Here is a 16057-nt window from a genome sequence, read left to right on the forward strand (position 1 = left end):
TTATGGGAATAATGTATTTTTCACATAAATAGGCAATTCTAGAAATTTTCATTTTTTGAACTTTTTTATGATTCCAAGTTTTCATTATACATTTTATATTAACAGTAACAGGAACAACTACATTCTTCTGTTTGAACACCTGTAACACTTTTACAAGAGGAGAAACATTCTGTTATTACGTTATTTGAGTCTGTTGTTCTATTTTGAGGCTTGATGTCTGTTTGGTGTTTTGCTTGTGAACCAGTACCTTGTTGAGCATTTACATTAGATGAGTCGGAATTTTGTTGTCTTGAAGGGGAAGATTTTTTCTGTGTATTCATATCAGACTTTGTAAGTTTAGATCCAATACTTGCATGTCTATATTTCATTGAAAACCCCGTTTTGTTTTTACAACTGCACTCACATTCACAAAAATTCTCAGGTAAACATTTGATACATTCTTTTTGCGTTGTTTTTGGTGAAAATATATCAACAGCTGAATAATTTCTTACGCTATTATTATTATTGTTATTATGAGCATTGGTTACTGATCTTTTTAAGGAAAATTTCCTTTCCTCATGAGCGCATATTAGTGCGAAAAGTAAAGGAATAAACACAATTAGAATTTTTTTCATCTTTGTTAATATGTATGTACATGTGAAAGTATAATATATGGTACAATAACGCTGTGATGAAAACAAAAAAAAAAATAGGTAAAATTAAAAAAAGTTAATTTAGAAACGAAAAAAAAATAATATTTATATATAAAGCTCCAATTTTGTTAAACTAATGTAATAAAAACAAAAAAAAGTAAACTAAAAAAAGAGTAGAATAATTTAAAAAAAAATGAAAATTAATATTAATAATTAAAATAAAATGGAAAATTAAATTTAACATAGAGAAATCTGGTAATCAAAGGATATAAATTACTTAATCTTTCCATTCAAAAAAAAAGCTACTTTTTTTTTTTCCTCTCTATATAAATAGCTATATTTTTTTTTTTAATAAGCTATTTTTTTTTTTTTTTTTTTTTTGTGATTTAAATAAAAATAACCTATTATTTTTTAAATGTTGAATATTTTATGCATCCTTTTGAAAATGCCGAAAATGAAAAATTAAGAAAGAAATATATATAGGGATAAAATGTGCCTTTTACGAACTACTTGGTTATTCTACGAAGTCTATTATGATAAGGTGTTTATATGCTAATGAACCGTTGTGTCATATCACGTGTAAAGTAAATATATTTTTTTTTAATTATGAAATATTTTTAAAAACCTTTTTTAAGAGCATTTTTAAGATCTTTTTTTTTTTTTTTTTTTTTTATTACAACTTTTTTAAGACAGTATTTTTCTTGAGAATCGCTAGCCAAATAAAAATTTATTATTTCATAATATTTAATACTAATTAACTTAGGGATTTATATATCATAATTTAAATTACCAGTTTTACATTCCAATATTTGCCAAATTCGTTCGGTAACATGCAGCTGCGAAAAATTTTAATTATATACGCACACATACGTACATATATATTTGTATATATATTATGAAATATGTTTACTCATTAGACATATATTGTAAACCACAAAAAGTTCCATCTTTTTTTTTTTTTTACAAAATTTTTATATTTTTATAAAATAAAGCATAAAATAGTTAATTGGGAAAATATAAAACTTTCAAAAGGATAACAATTTTTTAGTCTCTTTTTTGGCTAACAGATATATTTATTAATTTCATTGCTATTATATAATTTTTTTTTTTTTTTTTTTTTTTTTTTTGAAATGCTTTAAACTTATTTCGTTTTCCCGTTTACAAAATATAATTGTTTAAATTCTGATAAAGAGTTCCTTCTTAATAATTTTATCTATACATTAACATTCCTTTTATGTACAACAACATAAGAAACTTCTTCTTTTGGTTTTTTTAATTACAGGATCTAAATATTGAAGAGTATGGTCTTTCATCAGGTAGTGTGGATAAAACTGAAAAGAGAAGAAATAAAAAAATATAAAAAAAGTTATAAAATATTATTATGTTTTACTTATATTATGTTAAGCTATAAAATAAATGAATGTTGCTTTATAAATGTTTACCTTTGGTGCTTCGAATACACTTTTATCAAAAGGACAATTAAAGGTATCATGTGTATGTTTTACTTCATCTTCCCTTAGTATGACATTTTCGTTTTGACTTGATTCATATAATTCATCTGATGCTTTACTATTAATTATATCATTTTCATATTCCACTTTGGTTTCGTCATTTTCATATTCCATTTTTATTTCATCATCTTCATACTCCATTTTGGTTTCACCATTTTCATTTTCCAATATGCTTGTATCATTTTCCATTTTTTTTGTATCACTTTCATTTTCTAATATGCTTGTATCATTTTCCATTTTTTTTGTATCACTTTCATTTTCCAATATATTTGCGTCATTTTCATATTCCACTTTGGTTTCATCATTTGTATTTATTTCTTCAACTGTCTCAAAATTTTCATCAGAATTAGTATTCCGTTTTTCTATTAACCACTTCATATTTATATATGTTATATAAAGTGAATTCAAGCAGACTAGCAGTCTTTTTCTCTTTTGTGTTTTCTACAAAGATGCTGAAGAAATTGCTACTTCAACATTCATTAATTTGCATTAACACAACTATATATATTAACGACTTTAATTTATTGTTTATACTTTACCTTTTTATCATAGAATAAAAAAATTAGAAGAGGCGTATAATTTATAATTCACCCCTATAAGCACATTATAATATAATGCAATGCAATTGTACTAATTAAGCTTCTTTTTTTTTTTTTTTTTTTTCTTGTATGTGTGTTTATGGATATGTGTATTATGTATATTTATACACTATATTATCCTACACGTCGCTAATTTTTTTCCTGTATTTATTTTTTATTTTTTTGAATAACAATTTTACCCATAATTGTTATTTTCCGCATAAGTATTATTTTTCACGTAATTCGTATATAGTGAGTGTTCCTTAAGAAGATAAGGAGACACACACACACACACACACACATTAATTTTTAAATTATCATTTCTTAGCTCTTTTCCAAGAGTTAAAATATAAGATAAATGTATTTTCTAATGGACTATTTTTATGTATTTTGCACACTATATGTGTCTTATATTTAAATTAGGGGAAAAACATAGAATATAAAGAAAAATTATTTTTATGTGTATTGAAATTTTTTATTATTATATGATCTGCTCAGGTAATGTTAGCTTTTTTCTGTAAGCCTCACTAAATGAGCAAATTAACATTTTACTAATACATTGTATGTCCAAAGGATAATATAAATGAACAAACATTTTATTTTTGCATAAATAATCTTTAATTACTACAATGATAATGTTTTACAAAATGTTTACTCCTTGTATACTTATATATATTTGTGCATATATTGGACTATTATAATTCCTGCTCATTTATGTATGACAAAGATTTAAAGTTTTCATATGCAACAAACTTATAAGGAGCGAGCCAAATTATTTTTTTTTTTTTATATTAATGGTAAGATTCTTTCAAAATAGATCCAACATAAGCATAAGGATTAATAAAAAATTCTGTAATTAGACTTTATTTTTTTTTCTTCATTAATTTTACCATACTTCACTTTTGCAGGAAAAAGAGAAACGTGAAACATAAACAACATATAAAAAAATTAATAAAATATGTAAAAAAAATATAAGAACAAATTTTACCTTCTATGTTATTAATTCACGTTTAAAAATAAAATTATTTAAAATATTTTCAAAATTTTTATTTTTTCTGTAAAACATCAATAACTTTGTATGTAGCGTGCTGTAAAAATATTATGTATTTTCATCAAATTAATTTTTAGAGTAATGAAATAAGGAAAAATACTTTATTATTATGTTACTTTTTCATGGTATATCTCTCCTACTCTTCTTTACTTATTTCTGAATTATTCAACATTCGTTGCACATTAAATTTTACGACTGTTTTATTTTCCCCTATGTGTAGCATTTATGATATTAAAATATATATCTGTAAAGACGTCTTCCCTTATAAAAACTAATTTTATATTTTTTGTGTTAAGGAACAAATGTAATTGAATTAAAAAAAAAAAAAAATTTAATTCTTCTGTAGGAATTAAATATATCTGTATTTTGATATATACATATAAATATACATATATTTTTTTTTTTTTCCTTAAACTTTATAAGTACACTATTTTCTATAAAATAAACCATTTACATAGAACTACATTTTAATGTATTTCTACCTTTTTTGAAGCAAACTCTTTTAAAGATAATGCATTACTTTTGTTAACAAAAACTAATTATATGTGCATTATACAATATAAAAACGAACAGAAAAAAGTTCAATTATTTTTAAAACACCTTTTAAATTTGAAGAGGACTGTACTAAATATTTATTCAAAAAAAGAACAAGCTTGCTTCATATGTGTTTTAATTTAAAAAAGTATATATGGGGATATTAAAATATTTATTTATATTGTTTCCTTTGAAAAAATAATTACATTTACGATTAACATTTTTAAAAATTCTTATATATAAATTTAAATTAACCATGAAAATTAAAAAAAAAAAAAAACATTTGCAAATTTTGATATACTTACTTTTAATCTTAATATATAATATGTAATAACTTCATTTCCGTGAAATTATTAACACATGCCATTTCATAATGATATAATTAAATTTATATTGTAAGGTTAAGAAAAACTTGTACATCTAAAAAAAAAGAAATTGATACTTACTGTAGAATCAAATTTATTTTAAAACAACCGGAATTTTTTACCCATTATTTTGAATTAATAATAAGGGGTTTTTATAAATACCTTATAAAATAATTTCCTTTTTTTTTTTTTTTTTTTTTTTTTTGTTAACGAACAATATAAAATATATTTGTTAGCTACTATTTGTATAGTTTCAGTATCCTTTGAGTTTTATTGAAATTGTTTTTATAATTAATTTGCACTTATTTATTTTTATATTATTCTTTAAATAAAAATATAACTGCGAACTATATAAATAGCAATTTAATTTTCTCTATCTTTAACCAAAGAATGTCTCAAGTAAGACCAGAACCACAAGTAGAAGTTCCAGCGGGTGATTATAAGAAAGGAGCAAAACTTTTTAAGGCAAAATGTGCTCAATGCCATACAATTAACAAAGGTAAAAAACAGCTTATACACGCGCATGCACATACATACATGAACACACATACATGCACACACATACATGAACACACATACATGCACACATGTATTTATGTATATATATGTATATGGCTGTATCTATATATTTGAATAAAATTTCATAGGTGTATTTACGAATGCAAACTTATATTCCATATATGAATATGTGTACACATTTGTTTTTAATCTTTTCCAATTTGTGTAAAAAAGGAGGAGCTGTCAAGCAAGGTCCGAATTTACATGGGTTTTACGGTAGGAAATCAGGAGAATCAGATTTTCCTTATTCTGATGCAAATAAAAATTCTGGTATCATTTGGTCGGATAAACACCTATATGAATATTTACTTAATCCGAAATTATATATACCAGGAACGAAAATGATTTTTGCCGGTATTAAAAAGGAAAAAGAAAGAGCAGATTTGATAGAATACCTCAAAAAGGCTTCGTCGGAATGAAAAATAAAATAAAAAATGAAAAAGAAAAATACATTGCAGCACAAAAAAGAAATATAATCAAATAAAACATATATATATATGTATATATATATATCTTTCAAATTTTGTGTTTTTTTTATTTTTTTTATTTGGTTTCGTTTAGTCATATATGTAATAACGTTTGTACTGAAAAATGGTCGCACAACTATATAAGTTGTGCTTTTTAAGAAGTAAATAAATAAAGGTTACGTATATGTGTACATAATCATTTTTGCGCAAAATTTAGTATTACTTTATATGATAAATTTTTAATTATGACTGTTTAATTGTTTTGAAGTAACAATAATTTTTATTCCGTAGTCTATTATATTTAACATTTCGCTGTAAATTATAAAAAAAAAAAAAAGAAAAGTAAAATTCTTTTACTTTTTTTTAAATAAGAATTTAGAAGATAATAAAATAAATAAAAAAAAAAAGGAACATATAATTACATTTAATACAGAATATATATGTCTGATTGTAACAGATCCTCCTTTCGCATTTATGCCACGTTATAACAATTACATGTTTGCAGATTATGTGCATAAATATATATATATATGTATATTATACATGTGTACGTAAATTTACGTGTGTGTAATTGTATTGTTTTAAATAGCAGAATAAAATAACTTATTTGTCAATATATTTTTTATTAAAATATATTTTTTTAAGAAATAAAGTACCATATTTTAATTAAAAAAACCCCAATAAAAAGGTCATCATTTTAACATATAATACGCATTATTCTTTATTTGAAGTTCAAAAAAACAGAACAAACTATAGCAATGCAAACATGCATAAAAAAAAATGGGAAAAAAAAATTCCCATATTTAAGACAAATATATAGCATTTCAATTTTTCGTTTTACTTTATAATATTTCACTAAAACATACATATTTGGCATGTTCTTTCATTAAATATATTGATATTAAATCAAATGAAATATAACCAAGTTGCGTAATACATGGTTCATTACATACCCATATTTATATAATCAAATTTACAGTACAAATTAAATCAATTTTAAAGGATTCCATTCTACTGTTACAGTACATTTATTGTTCATTTTGAACTAAATTTGTAATATGAACACTTTTCAATAAACTTAAAACAGGTTCAATGTTATTCTCATCACACCTAATAAAAAAAAAAAAAAAAAGGAATTTATTGCATTTTTTATTAAAAAATGTAAGCATAATTATAGAGCACTGAAATATAACAACTGGGAAGATAATGCTTTTTTAATCTATATTAAAGGGTCTACTGAAAAATATGCTGAATAAAAATGATTATAGGAAATGAATAAAATGCCAAGAAATGTAGCGTACTCACATATATATATGTATGTACGTATATATGCAAAATTATATGTCCATGGACACACGTTAATACATATGAAATAATGGAGTACTTCTTATCTCCATAGTTCATGATCACATAAAGGTCAACAAAGTTCTTGCAGTTAATGTCTATCATCTGAATTTTTTCTTCTTTATCAAAATTATATATATCTATTTGTTTAAAAAAATTAACAATATTATTAGAAATGTTTTCAATCATTTCGGTTAATTGATTGTAGTCTTTATTGTGTGACTGCTTTGAAATTAAATGAGGATTTGTGTCAACAATATATTTTTGGACGCTATTATATAGAATTTTATCAGATAATAATTTGATAAAATTTTTTTCGTACATATCTTGAAATATTTCCTCATCTCTTTCAGTCAATTTATTACATAAAAGTTTATCTATATTTTTAGCATTCTCTAATTCCTTCTTTATTACTACAAACGTTTCAAATTTCGTTATAGGTTCTCCTTTTCCTAATACTTTCATTGTTTTTTATTTTATTATATATATTTAAAATGATAAAAATTAAAAAGCTGAGAAAGGTAAACGATCATTTTAACGCTTTTCATTATTAATGATTTTCTTTTTAAATTGGATTATAACATATCAGAAAAGGAAATTCTGATTTATTTTAATTTTGATCTTATTTTAATTTTTTTTTTTTTTCTATATAATAATATTATATCAGTACTCCTTTTATACACCTTTTCTTTCTTTTTAATATTAAGAAATATGGCATATTTTTCTCTCTAAGAAGCTGCTCAAGAATGTGAATAATTGTTAATTCGACGAAATTTTATAACTTAATGTGTATATATTTATTTTGTTTTTTTTATTACTTAAACTTTTATTATTATTTGGTCATTTGCTTACGTGCTCTATCGCTTAATATCATTAAAATATTTATTAAAAAAAAAAAAAAAAAAAAAAAAAATGGTAGCACTTTAACGCTTCAATCTGAAATTAAAAGATAATGAATTTATTTGTTTAATATTTGATTCTCCTGAAAGCGAAAAAATGAACGTAAAATTTGTAATGCTTGTGCAATAATTATAAATATAAAATTGTAATTTAAAAAAAATATATTTTAGACTCAAAGAAGTATTCTATATGTTTTTCTTCAGTTTTGTGCTTTTCATTATATCATGTGAAAAATCCTATTTTTTATTATTCAATATTGTTCTAATATGCTAGAATTATGCAGTGAACGTATTTTTATTTAATTCATAATAAGTGAGTTCGTTGTTTTTGCTCTACGTAAATATATATATATATATATATATATTTTTTTTATTTATTTATATATACGTAGATATATTTATAATACAGATCATGTAGAAAAGATCACCTGGTTGTGTTTTATTTTTTGCGAAAAGTTTTGAGAAATTATAGACCCCATACTGATTCAAGATAAGCGCAGAATAATGCAGAGAAAAAAAAAAATTTTATGAAAAGGGTTTTTCCCACCTTTTTTTCTCTTTTTTTTTTTTTTTTGTTTTTTGATGATACAAATGTTCAAGATTCAAAATAGAAACAAATGAATTAGTTTGAGTGCGCTTTTAAAAAAATAATATCTTTAAACTCATAACATAAATTTTTACTATTACAGCGTGCTTGTTTGTATATGACCATATCTATGAAGATAAAAACAATGGGTTAGTTTATGGAGACAAGTTAATAATTCAGAAAAAAACAAAACTTCACCTTAAAAAAGAATCAAGATTAATTATTTATGGATTTATAAAAAAATAAAAGGTCAGTTAGGTTTTATATACCCATTTATACATGCTAATAGGGTAAAAGGCACTAATCGAAATATAAAAAGAGTTAACCATTTCTGCTGTTAGTATAGGAGCAATAAATGATAAGTTACATATACTTGTTTGTGCAATTTTTAAAGGACTATATAGTTTATAAATAATATTATTTGGAATATACCCTCAATATACTACTTGTCTACTGTTGTGATGAATCACTTTTATTTTTTTCTGTATGAAGATATTTTTACCTTACTTACAATGATGTACTGCAAAGGAGTATATTTTAGAATGTGAGACATGCTAGTATGTACGTGCTTAATATTACTCACATATGTAGGTGTATATATAATATATAATTTATATATGTATATATACTTGTTTACAAGTATACATGTGTGCGTTCTAGTTTTTAATCCATATGTGAGCTTTTATTTTTTAAAATTAATACTTAAACATATTAATTTTTTTATATATAATGAGTGGGATCTCTAATACTCTTTATATTGTCTGTGTTCTAATTTATCAATTATCAGAAGGAATTATTTTTATTTAAATTTGTCAAATAAATTTATTTTTTCCGCAGAAAGTAGGTATATTACATGTGTGAGAATGGTTATAGAGGTTATTTTATTTACTTCATCTGCGGCTTTATTGGTGGTTTTACGGATGACCTTATTCTCTTCATTACGATGCTACAGCTACTGTTTGCGTATTCTTTGATTTTTTTTTACTGCTGTATTTTTTGTTTTGTTTTATTTTTATTTTATTTTTTTTTTTTTTTTTTTTTTTTTTTTTTTTTTTTTTTTTTTTTTTTTTTTTTTTTTTTTTTTTTTTTTTTGTTTTGTTTTCTTTTTTTTGTTTTGTTTTCTTTTTTTTTTTTATTTTTCCTTTTTTGAATGAGGCGCAGAACTTTCCACATGCGTTTTACCGCACAATTAATAAAAGTAAGAATATTATTTCGTCATTTTATTTTTTTTTCTCTTTTTTAAATATAGTAGAAAAAAAATAAATATTTAAAAATACAAAAAGTGTGTAAACGTACAGTGAAAATTATAAGCCAGGTGCTGAAATTTTGTAATTTTTGCTGTATGTCGTTTTATATTTTTTTGAAGAGGGAAGAAGAGGGAAAAGTAGACATGCATAAATACATGTATATATATGTAAGCGTACATATAAAAATACATATGATACAAATACGCGTACACATATATATACACTTTTTTTACTTTTTTTTTTTTTTTATATTTGTTTGAAATTCATTAAAGCTGTTTTTCATATGTTTTTTATTTAATTACATACGTTTGCAGTTCAATTCTTTTACAAATAATATTATAAACTATTTGAGATTTCCTTTAAGCAAATTATTTCCCCATGGCCGTCATTACCGTCTTAGAAAAAGTACGTTAGAAAAAAGTAAAACGTAGAAAAGTAAAATAAAATAGTTTAAAATGAAATAATACAGAGTAAAAGACAAAGGGGGAAAGCTATTCATTATGTGAAAGCGCGGAAAAACGACTCACTCTTGCGATACAACGCACGCAAACAAACGTGCATGTATATATATATATATATACATATGCTTGTTCATTAATATGATATATACATACATATATGTACATATGAGTATAAACACAAGTATGCTTCTTTTCCGCGTGGAACCCTTTTTAGGAAAATGAGAAATTCAAAAAATTGAGTGAAAAGCTTCTATATTTGCTGAACAAGTACAGGTACGCGTATCTGCAGTCCGTTGATCTTATAAACTTGTACGAGGGAATAATTAGAAGGAAATGCAATGATAGCAATAACAAAGATCTTCAAGAATGTTATAAGAAAAAGAGACAATTTGAAAATTTGTTACAAGAAGAAATAATAATAAGAAAAAAATTAAAAAATAATGTAAGTCAAAATAAATCCACTGTTGACACAACACCATATGATAAAAATGTTATGTCAGATGCAGTTATTGGGAAAAAAATAAATGATGTACTAAATGTTAAAGATAGAGGAAACGATAACAGCAATAATTATACAAACGTTCCATTAATACTTGATATAAGTGAAAAAAATAAATCTGATTATGTAAATTTGGGTGCTCTTGATTTTAGTGCATATAAAGAAGATTCAGAAGGGTGCATTAAGTACTGTGAAAAAAAAAAGAGAACACAGATAGGTAATGACAAAACAAGCAAAGAAGAAATTAGTACTACCACATCAAAACATGTGCATCAGTCCGAATTTAGGAAAAGACCATTATATAATCAGTCTGTGTATATGAAACAGAGTAATATCAAAACATCCCAAATCCGGACTGTGCCATATGGTCTCAAAAATGTATATACAGATAAACAGTCAAAGTTAAATGCTTCTAAAAATGTGGATGTATCGAATAACAAAATTGTACATAATAATGGTGTTGGTATTAATAGTAGTAGTATTAGTAGTAATAATTGTAGTAACAAAAGTAGTACTTTATTAAACAGCAATTTTGGGGCATATAAAAGGAATGGACGAAGTGAAATTCACAAAAGTACCTTCATTCCAAGTAACAGACAGATGACTACTTTGAATAAAAGCATTTATATAGATACAAAAAGCATGAATAATAAGAATAGTAATATAAATGAAAACTTGCTATCTTCAAATAAACATCCTTTAATAAATAAAGACAATTTAAAAAAAAATGATCCTATGGTTAATAAAAAAATGAGTGTAATAAAATCAAGTAATTTGCAAAAAAATAGTATTTACATGAGAAAGTTAAACTCTTCGACCATATCTAGTAATAGTTCTATATATATGAATAAGAATATTTTAAATAAAAGTGTATATAATAGAAGCAATACAGTTTTGAATAATACTACAACTACTACTAGCAGTAGTAGCGATAGTAAAAAAAGGAAAATCGATGAGAAGTGGGAAGAGGATGAAATATGTTCAACTAGTGCAAAACATAAGCTGATGGAAAATGTACCTAATCATATGGACTCTAGTTTTACCGAATGGATTAAGGAAGAAAAGAAGACCATTTTTGAGAACGAAAGGAATAAAATATGTACCTCCGCAGAAGGAAGTGTAGATTTAAGGGAAGAAGGGAAATATAGATTGAGTCAAAAAAATTGGGAAGAGTTAAGCTGCTCCTACATACCGTTGACAATGAAACATGTAGAGCATTTAATGGATGACGAAGATTATAACAAATACGCATGTTTAGGTGTTATTCCTGGAATATATTCTGAATTAATGAATGAAAAAAAAGTAGATGAAGTTAAAGAGGGCATAGATGAAGATCAGAACAACAAACGTGATTGCCCAAAATTCAGTATAGATCATACAGAAAACAATTTGTCTAGGAAAAGTAGGGAAGAAATGCACAAAGGAGAAGAGTTGGTAGAAGCACAAGTTGGAGTAACCATTAAAAAGGAATTACTTGAAGAGTCAAACAGAAAGGAAGATGTAAAGGCATCATTTCATCCATACATGAGCAATTCAGCTAGGGGGGGTAAGAACGAGTCTGACATGGTCAATAATGCTAATAGTTTTGAAGGGAAATTGGGAGATGAGAAAAAATTGGGAGATGAGAAAAAATTGGGAGATGCGGAAAAATTGGGAGATGCGGAAAAATTGGGAGATGAGGAAAAATTGGGAGATGCGGAAAAATTGGGAGATGTGGAAAAATTGGGAGATATGGAAAAATTGAGAGATATGGAAAAAATGAGAGATATGGAAAAATTGAGAAATGTGGGAAATATCGAAAAAGGCAAAATTCTTGAGGATCCCTCAAACGGTCTTAGGGGGAGAAACCTCATTGAAGAAGTAGAGATCGTACATAAGAATGAGAGGAAGGAAAAAGAGTTTTCATCAGAAAAAAATACTCACTACTATATATCAGCGAAGGATCATAGGAATAAAGATGACATCAACAATGGACTTATTATTAGCGAAATTAATAATGAAAATTATAAGGATATAAATGTGGATGTAAATAATGCCAACAAGGAAGATCAGAATAGTAGGGATAAAACATCTCCCTTTCAAGTGAATGACTCATGTAACATCGAGTATATCATTACTAAGGATGTATCTTTTTCAAAAACTAAAATCACACAAAATAAGAACTATATAGCAATAAGGGGAAAAGATGAAAAGGGAGATAATTTAATTACAAATGAAAAAGATTTATCAACAAATATTACCATGAATTATTCTGATATTAAGAAGAATAATGTTGGTCTTATTGCAAATGCAAATAATGAAATACCTTTAAATTTTAAAAGTATTATTTTAAATATAAACGATGAGATAAAAAAGAAAGCACAAGAAATTGAAAAAAAGAATAGTAATTTATCCAAATCTAAAGTATGTAGCAAGAATACTAATCTGAACAAACATCCATTCCCTCCTTCACTTCGGAAAAGAGTATTATTATTATCTCAAGAAAAAGAGGAGGAAGAAAAATGTAGTAATAACAACCGAGCTAATTTACATGTACAGATGAATTTAAGTTTAAAGTATATATCACTAGATATCATCGATTTAGATAAGACTATGAAAGAGGGTATACATAGTTACAAAGAAGTTGAAGAAAGCTATATTGAGTGTGAGCAGCAGATTAAAGACATAAATGTGTATAATGATATACTGGAGAGAGAGAGAAACACACTTTCCTTCCACCAAAAATATAAGAAGGATGGGGATCCTACATCAACTAGCAGCAGTAGTAGCAGCAGAAATAACATCAGTAGTTGCGGAAAAAACGAATTAATCCTCTTTAAATCGTCTCAAGAAATAAAAAAAGAAATAACAAACTTCATCGGAATATCTATATTTCATTGCATAAAGGAATCGTTTGTACCTACTAGCTCATTAATGAATGACCAAAAATTGGAGCTGTGGTTTACCAAAAAGAGCTGCAGAAAAAATGGCATTAAGGATTATAACAACACTAATTTGGATGGGAAATGTAGAGCTATCTGTAGCGGAAATTGTAGTAATAATTGTAGCTGTAATAGGAATAGTGTGATGAGATCTACTCACTCTTGTAGCTTTCTGTTTAAAAAAAATAAAAGAAGGTTAAGCTGCATGGGGTACTTTAGTCAACCGGTTGCTATTATGCTTTGCTCCTTAAAAAGACAAAGCGAATATAAGAATTTAAAAAAAATTATTACCTCAATAATGTTTTGTACATGTGATTCTGTTACTTTAGAAAAAATACTGCACACTATTCCTGAGGAAAACAGTAAGAACTACCCCTTATGGAAAGATGCAATACAAAAATTGAATGTATATCTAGGGGAGAAGAAGAAAAAGGAGATAATTCGAAATTTATTTCGAGTAAAAAAAGAGAGAGAGAAGAAAGACAAAGAGGATGGATTTGATTCAGATGAAAATAATGAAAACAGTAGTTACGAGTTGAATGATAAAAATAAATATGAAAAATTTAATTTAAAAACATATGATTTTATGAGAGGAATGAATGGTTATGGTAACTGCCTAAATGCTTCTTTTTCCTCCGCGGGAACGGAGGGAATAGGGACTACGCATAGTACTACCGCTGATATTACTACTACTGATGTTACTAGTGATGTTACTACTGCTTCTACTACTGCTCCTACTACTTATGGAGGTGTTTGTGAAATGTCAAAAGAAAAAGAGGATACAAAAGACAGTAAATTGTATGAAGATGAAGAATTTTGCTTATTTATGTGTACCATAAATAATGTACACAAACGATTTAGATATTTGTTATTGATAGAAAATTTTGGTTTTATATATGATGACCTAGGAAAACATATAAAGAATAAGTTAAATAGTATTGAGTTAATCATAAGTAAACATATTTTATTAAAACAACTTTTTTGCAATATTCTGTTTTTGTGTAATTGGTTAAACGAACCAAAAATATATCAATGGTTTCAATGGGATATGGTAGTGAAAAGATTAGAAAAATTGCATGGATATTTAGAAAATGGGAAAATCTCAAGAGATAGATGCATAATGGTTCTATTAGCTGAACATACAGGTGAAATATTTAGTGATAAGGAATTAAATGAATTGAAAAAAGTGAGCAAATTTCATATTAAAGACCTTTATGATAAATCTATTGATTTTATTAATTGTTATTTAGAATTAAAAAATCAAATGAGTACAGAAGAATTTAAAAAAAGTTGTCTCATATGCATAGAGCAAGAAGGAGATGAGGGAGAAGGAGAAGATACACCTACACAAGATAAATTTTTAGAAAAAATACAATTCTTTGTAGACAAAAATTATAAAAAAATGCTTTTTATAATTTGGAATTTGGTTCTTTTAATAAAGCAATATTTAATACTTGTTATATGGTTAGGAGATATTAAACCCTTTTACCCTCTTTTTAGTTATATAGATGAAGCTCGAAATGTCAAATATTCTAACGACCTGTTTGTCAATTTTGTTTCCTTTTTTGAGTCTTACAACAGATATATTAATATCATTAATAAAAAAACTGAATCAAATGAAAATAGTCAAAAGAAACTTGAATTACTAAACAATACCAATAACTATTTTTTATCATCGGACACTTATTCTACTAATGCTGAAGGGAGATCTTTAAAAATATACAACAACTTAGGGGATGTTAACTACTGTGGCTTTACCGATAGTTCTGCAGTTAACGCAAATGTCGGTGAGAAGAAATATAACTACGGCAGGGGCGTGAGCCGTAATATCACCACTGCTACGGCTACTACTGCAGCTAGTACTACAGCTATTACTAATAGTAGAAATAATAATAATAATAATAATAGGAGTAATAATAATAATAATGATTGGAACAATAGTAGTAATAATAACATTAATGATGACTATAATAATAATACGTCAAAAGAGCTAAACACGGAAATGAAAAAAAGGAAATCGCTTACCAATACAGTAGATTATGCATGCGAAATAAAAAGAAAAAGCATAGAAAAGGAACGAAGGAAGTATAAAATAAGAACGAGTTTTGAGAATATTTGTGATGCCGAATTTGAGACCTCCGACTAGTAAACTTTTGTGCTAATCATAATTTCGATTTTAGTATGATATTTTACTTGGTTTTAATATTTGTTTCAGTAATGTTTTAATGCGTTTTCCTACTCGTAAATCCGATACTATTGTTGTTATTGTTACTGTCATTTTTTTTTTTTTTTTTTTTTTTTTGTGTTACGTTAAAATACACTTATTAATTAATTTTTTTTTTTCTTTATCCATTATATCCACCTCTCATATGCAGAAAGTGTTTTTTAAACAATATTACAATAA

The 16057-nt window shown here is 25.3% G+C and overlaps 5 protein-coding genes and 1 pseudogene across 5 annotated transcripts, besides 1 other annotated feature; 3 read left to right on the forward strand and 3 right to left on the reverse strand.

Annotated features, from left to right (window-relative positions):
* Window positions 1-98: 98 nt before the first annotated feature.
* Window positions 99-614, reverse strand: SOAP (secreted ookinete adhesive protein, putative; the record flags this gene model as incomplete). The annotated part of the gene is made up of 1 exon (XM_029007547.1): window positions 99-614. One exon carries the CDS (start codon window positions 612-614, stop codon window positions 99-101), a length of 516 nt encoding a protein of 171 aa, XP_028863925.1.
* A 1250-nt stretch (window positions 615-1864) lies between these two features.
* On the reverse strand, window positions 1865-2521 carry PmUG01_13054100 (conserved Plasmodium protein, unknown function; the record flags this gene model as incomplete). Its single annotated transcript, XM_029007548.1, has 2 exons — window positions 1865-1963; window positions 2075-2521. 2 exons carry the CDS (start codon window positions 2519-2521, stop codon window positions 1865-1867), a joined length of 546 nt encoding a protein of 181 aa, XP_028863926.1.
* A 2540-nt stretch (window positions 2522-5061) lies between these two features.
* PmUG01_13054200 (cytochrome c, putative) lies at window positions 5062-5648 on the forward strand (the record flags this gene model as incomplete). The annotated part of the gene is made up of 2 exons (XM_029007549.1): window positions 5062-5170; window positions 5404-5648. 2 exons carry the CDS (start codon window positions 5062-5064, stop codon window positions 5646-5648), a joined length of 354 nt encoding a protein of 117 aa, XP_028863927.1.
* Window positions 5649-6724: 1076 nt separating this feature from the next.
* RPB4 (DNA-directed RNA polymerase II subunit RPB4, putative) lies at window positions 6725-7505 on the reverse strand (the record flags this gene model as incomplete). Its single annotated transcript, XM_029007550.1, has 2 exons — window positions 6725-6806; window positions 7081-7505. 2 exons carry the CDS (start codon window positions 7503-7505, stop codon window positions 6725-6727), a joined length of 507 nt encoding a protein of 168 aa, XP_028863928.1.
* Window positions 7506-8407: 902 nt separating this feature from the next.
* On the forward strand, window positions 8408-8906 carry CPPED1 (annotated as a pseudogene).
* Window positions 8408-8906: a sequence feature (serine/threonine protein phosphatase CPPED1, putative, pseudogene).
* A 1244-nt stretch (window positions 8907-10150) lies between these two features.
* Window positions 10151-15799, forward strand: MISFIT (nuclear formin-like protein, putative; the record flags this gene model as incomplete). Its single annotated transcript, XM_029007551.1, has 2 exons — window positions 10151-10177; window positions 10448-15799. The coding sequence occupies 2 exons, from the start codon at window positions 10151-10153 to the stop codon at window positions 15797-15799; spliced, it is 5379 nt and encodes a 1792-aa protein (XP_028863929.1).
* Between the last annotated feature and the right edge of the window lie 258 nt (window positions 15800-16057).

Source organism: Plasmodium malariae (genome assembly GCF_900090045.1).
Source record: "Plasmodium malariae genome assembly, chromosome: 13".
NCBI classification, from domain to species: domain Eukaryota; phylum Apicomplexa; class Aconoidasida; order Haemosporida; family Plasmodiidae; genus Plasmodium; species Plasmodium malariae.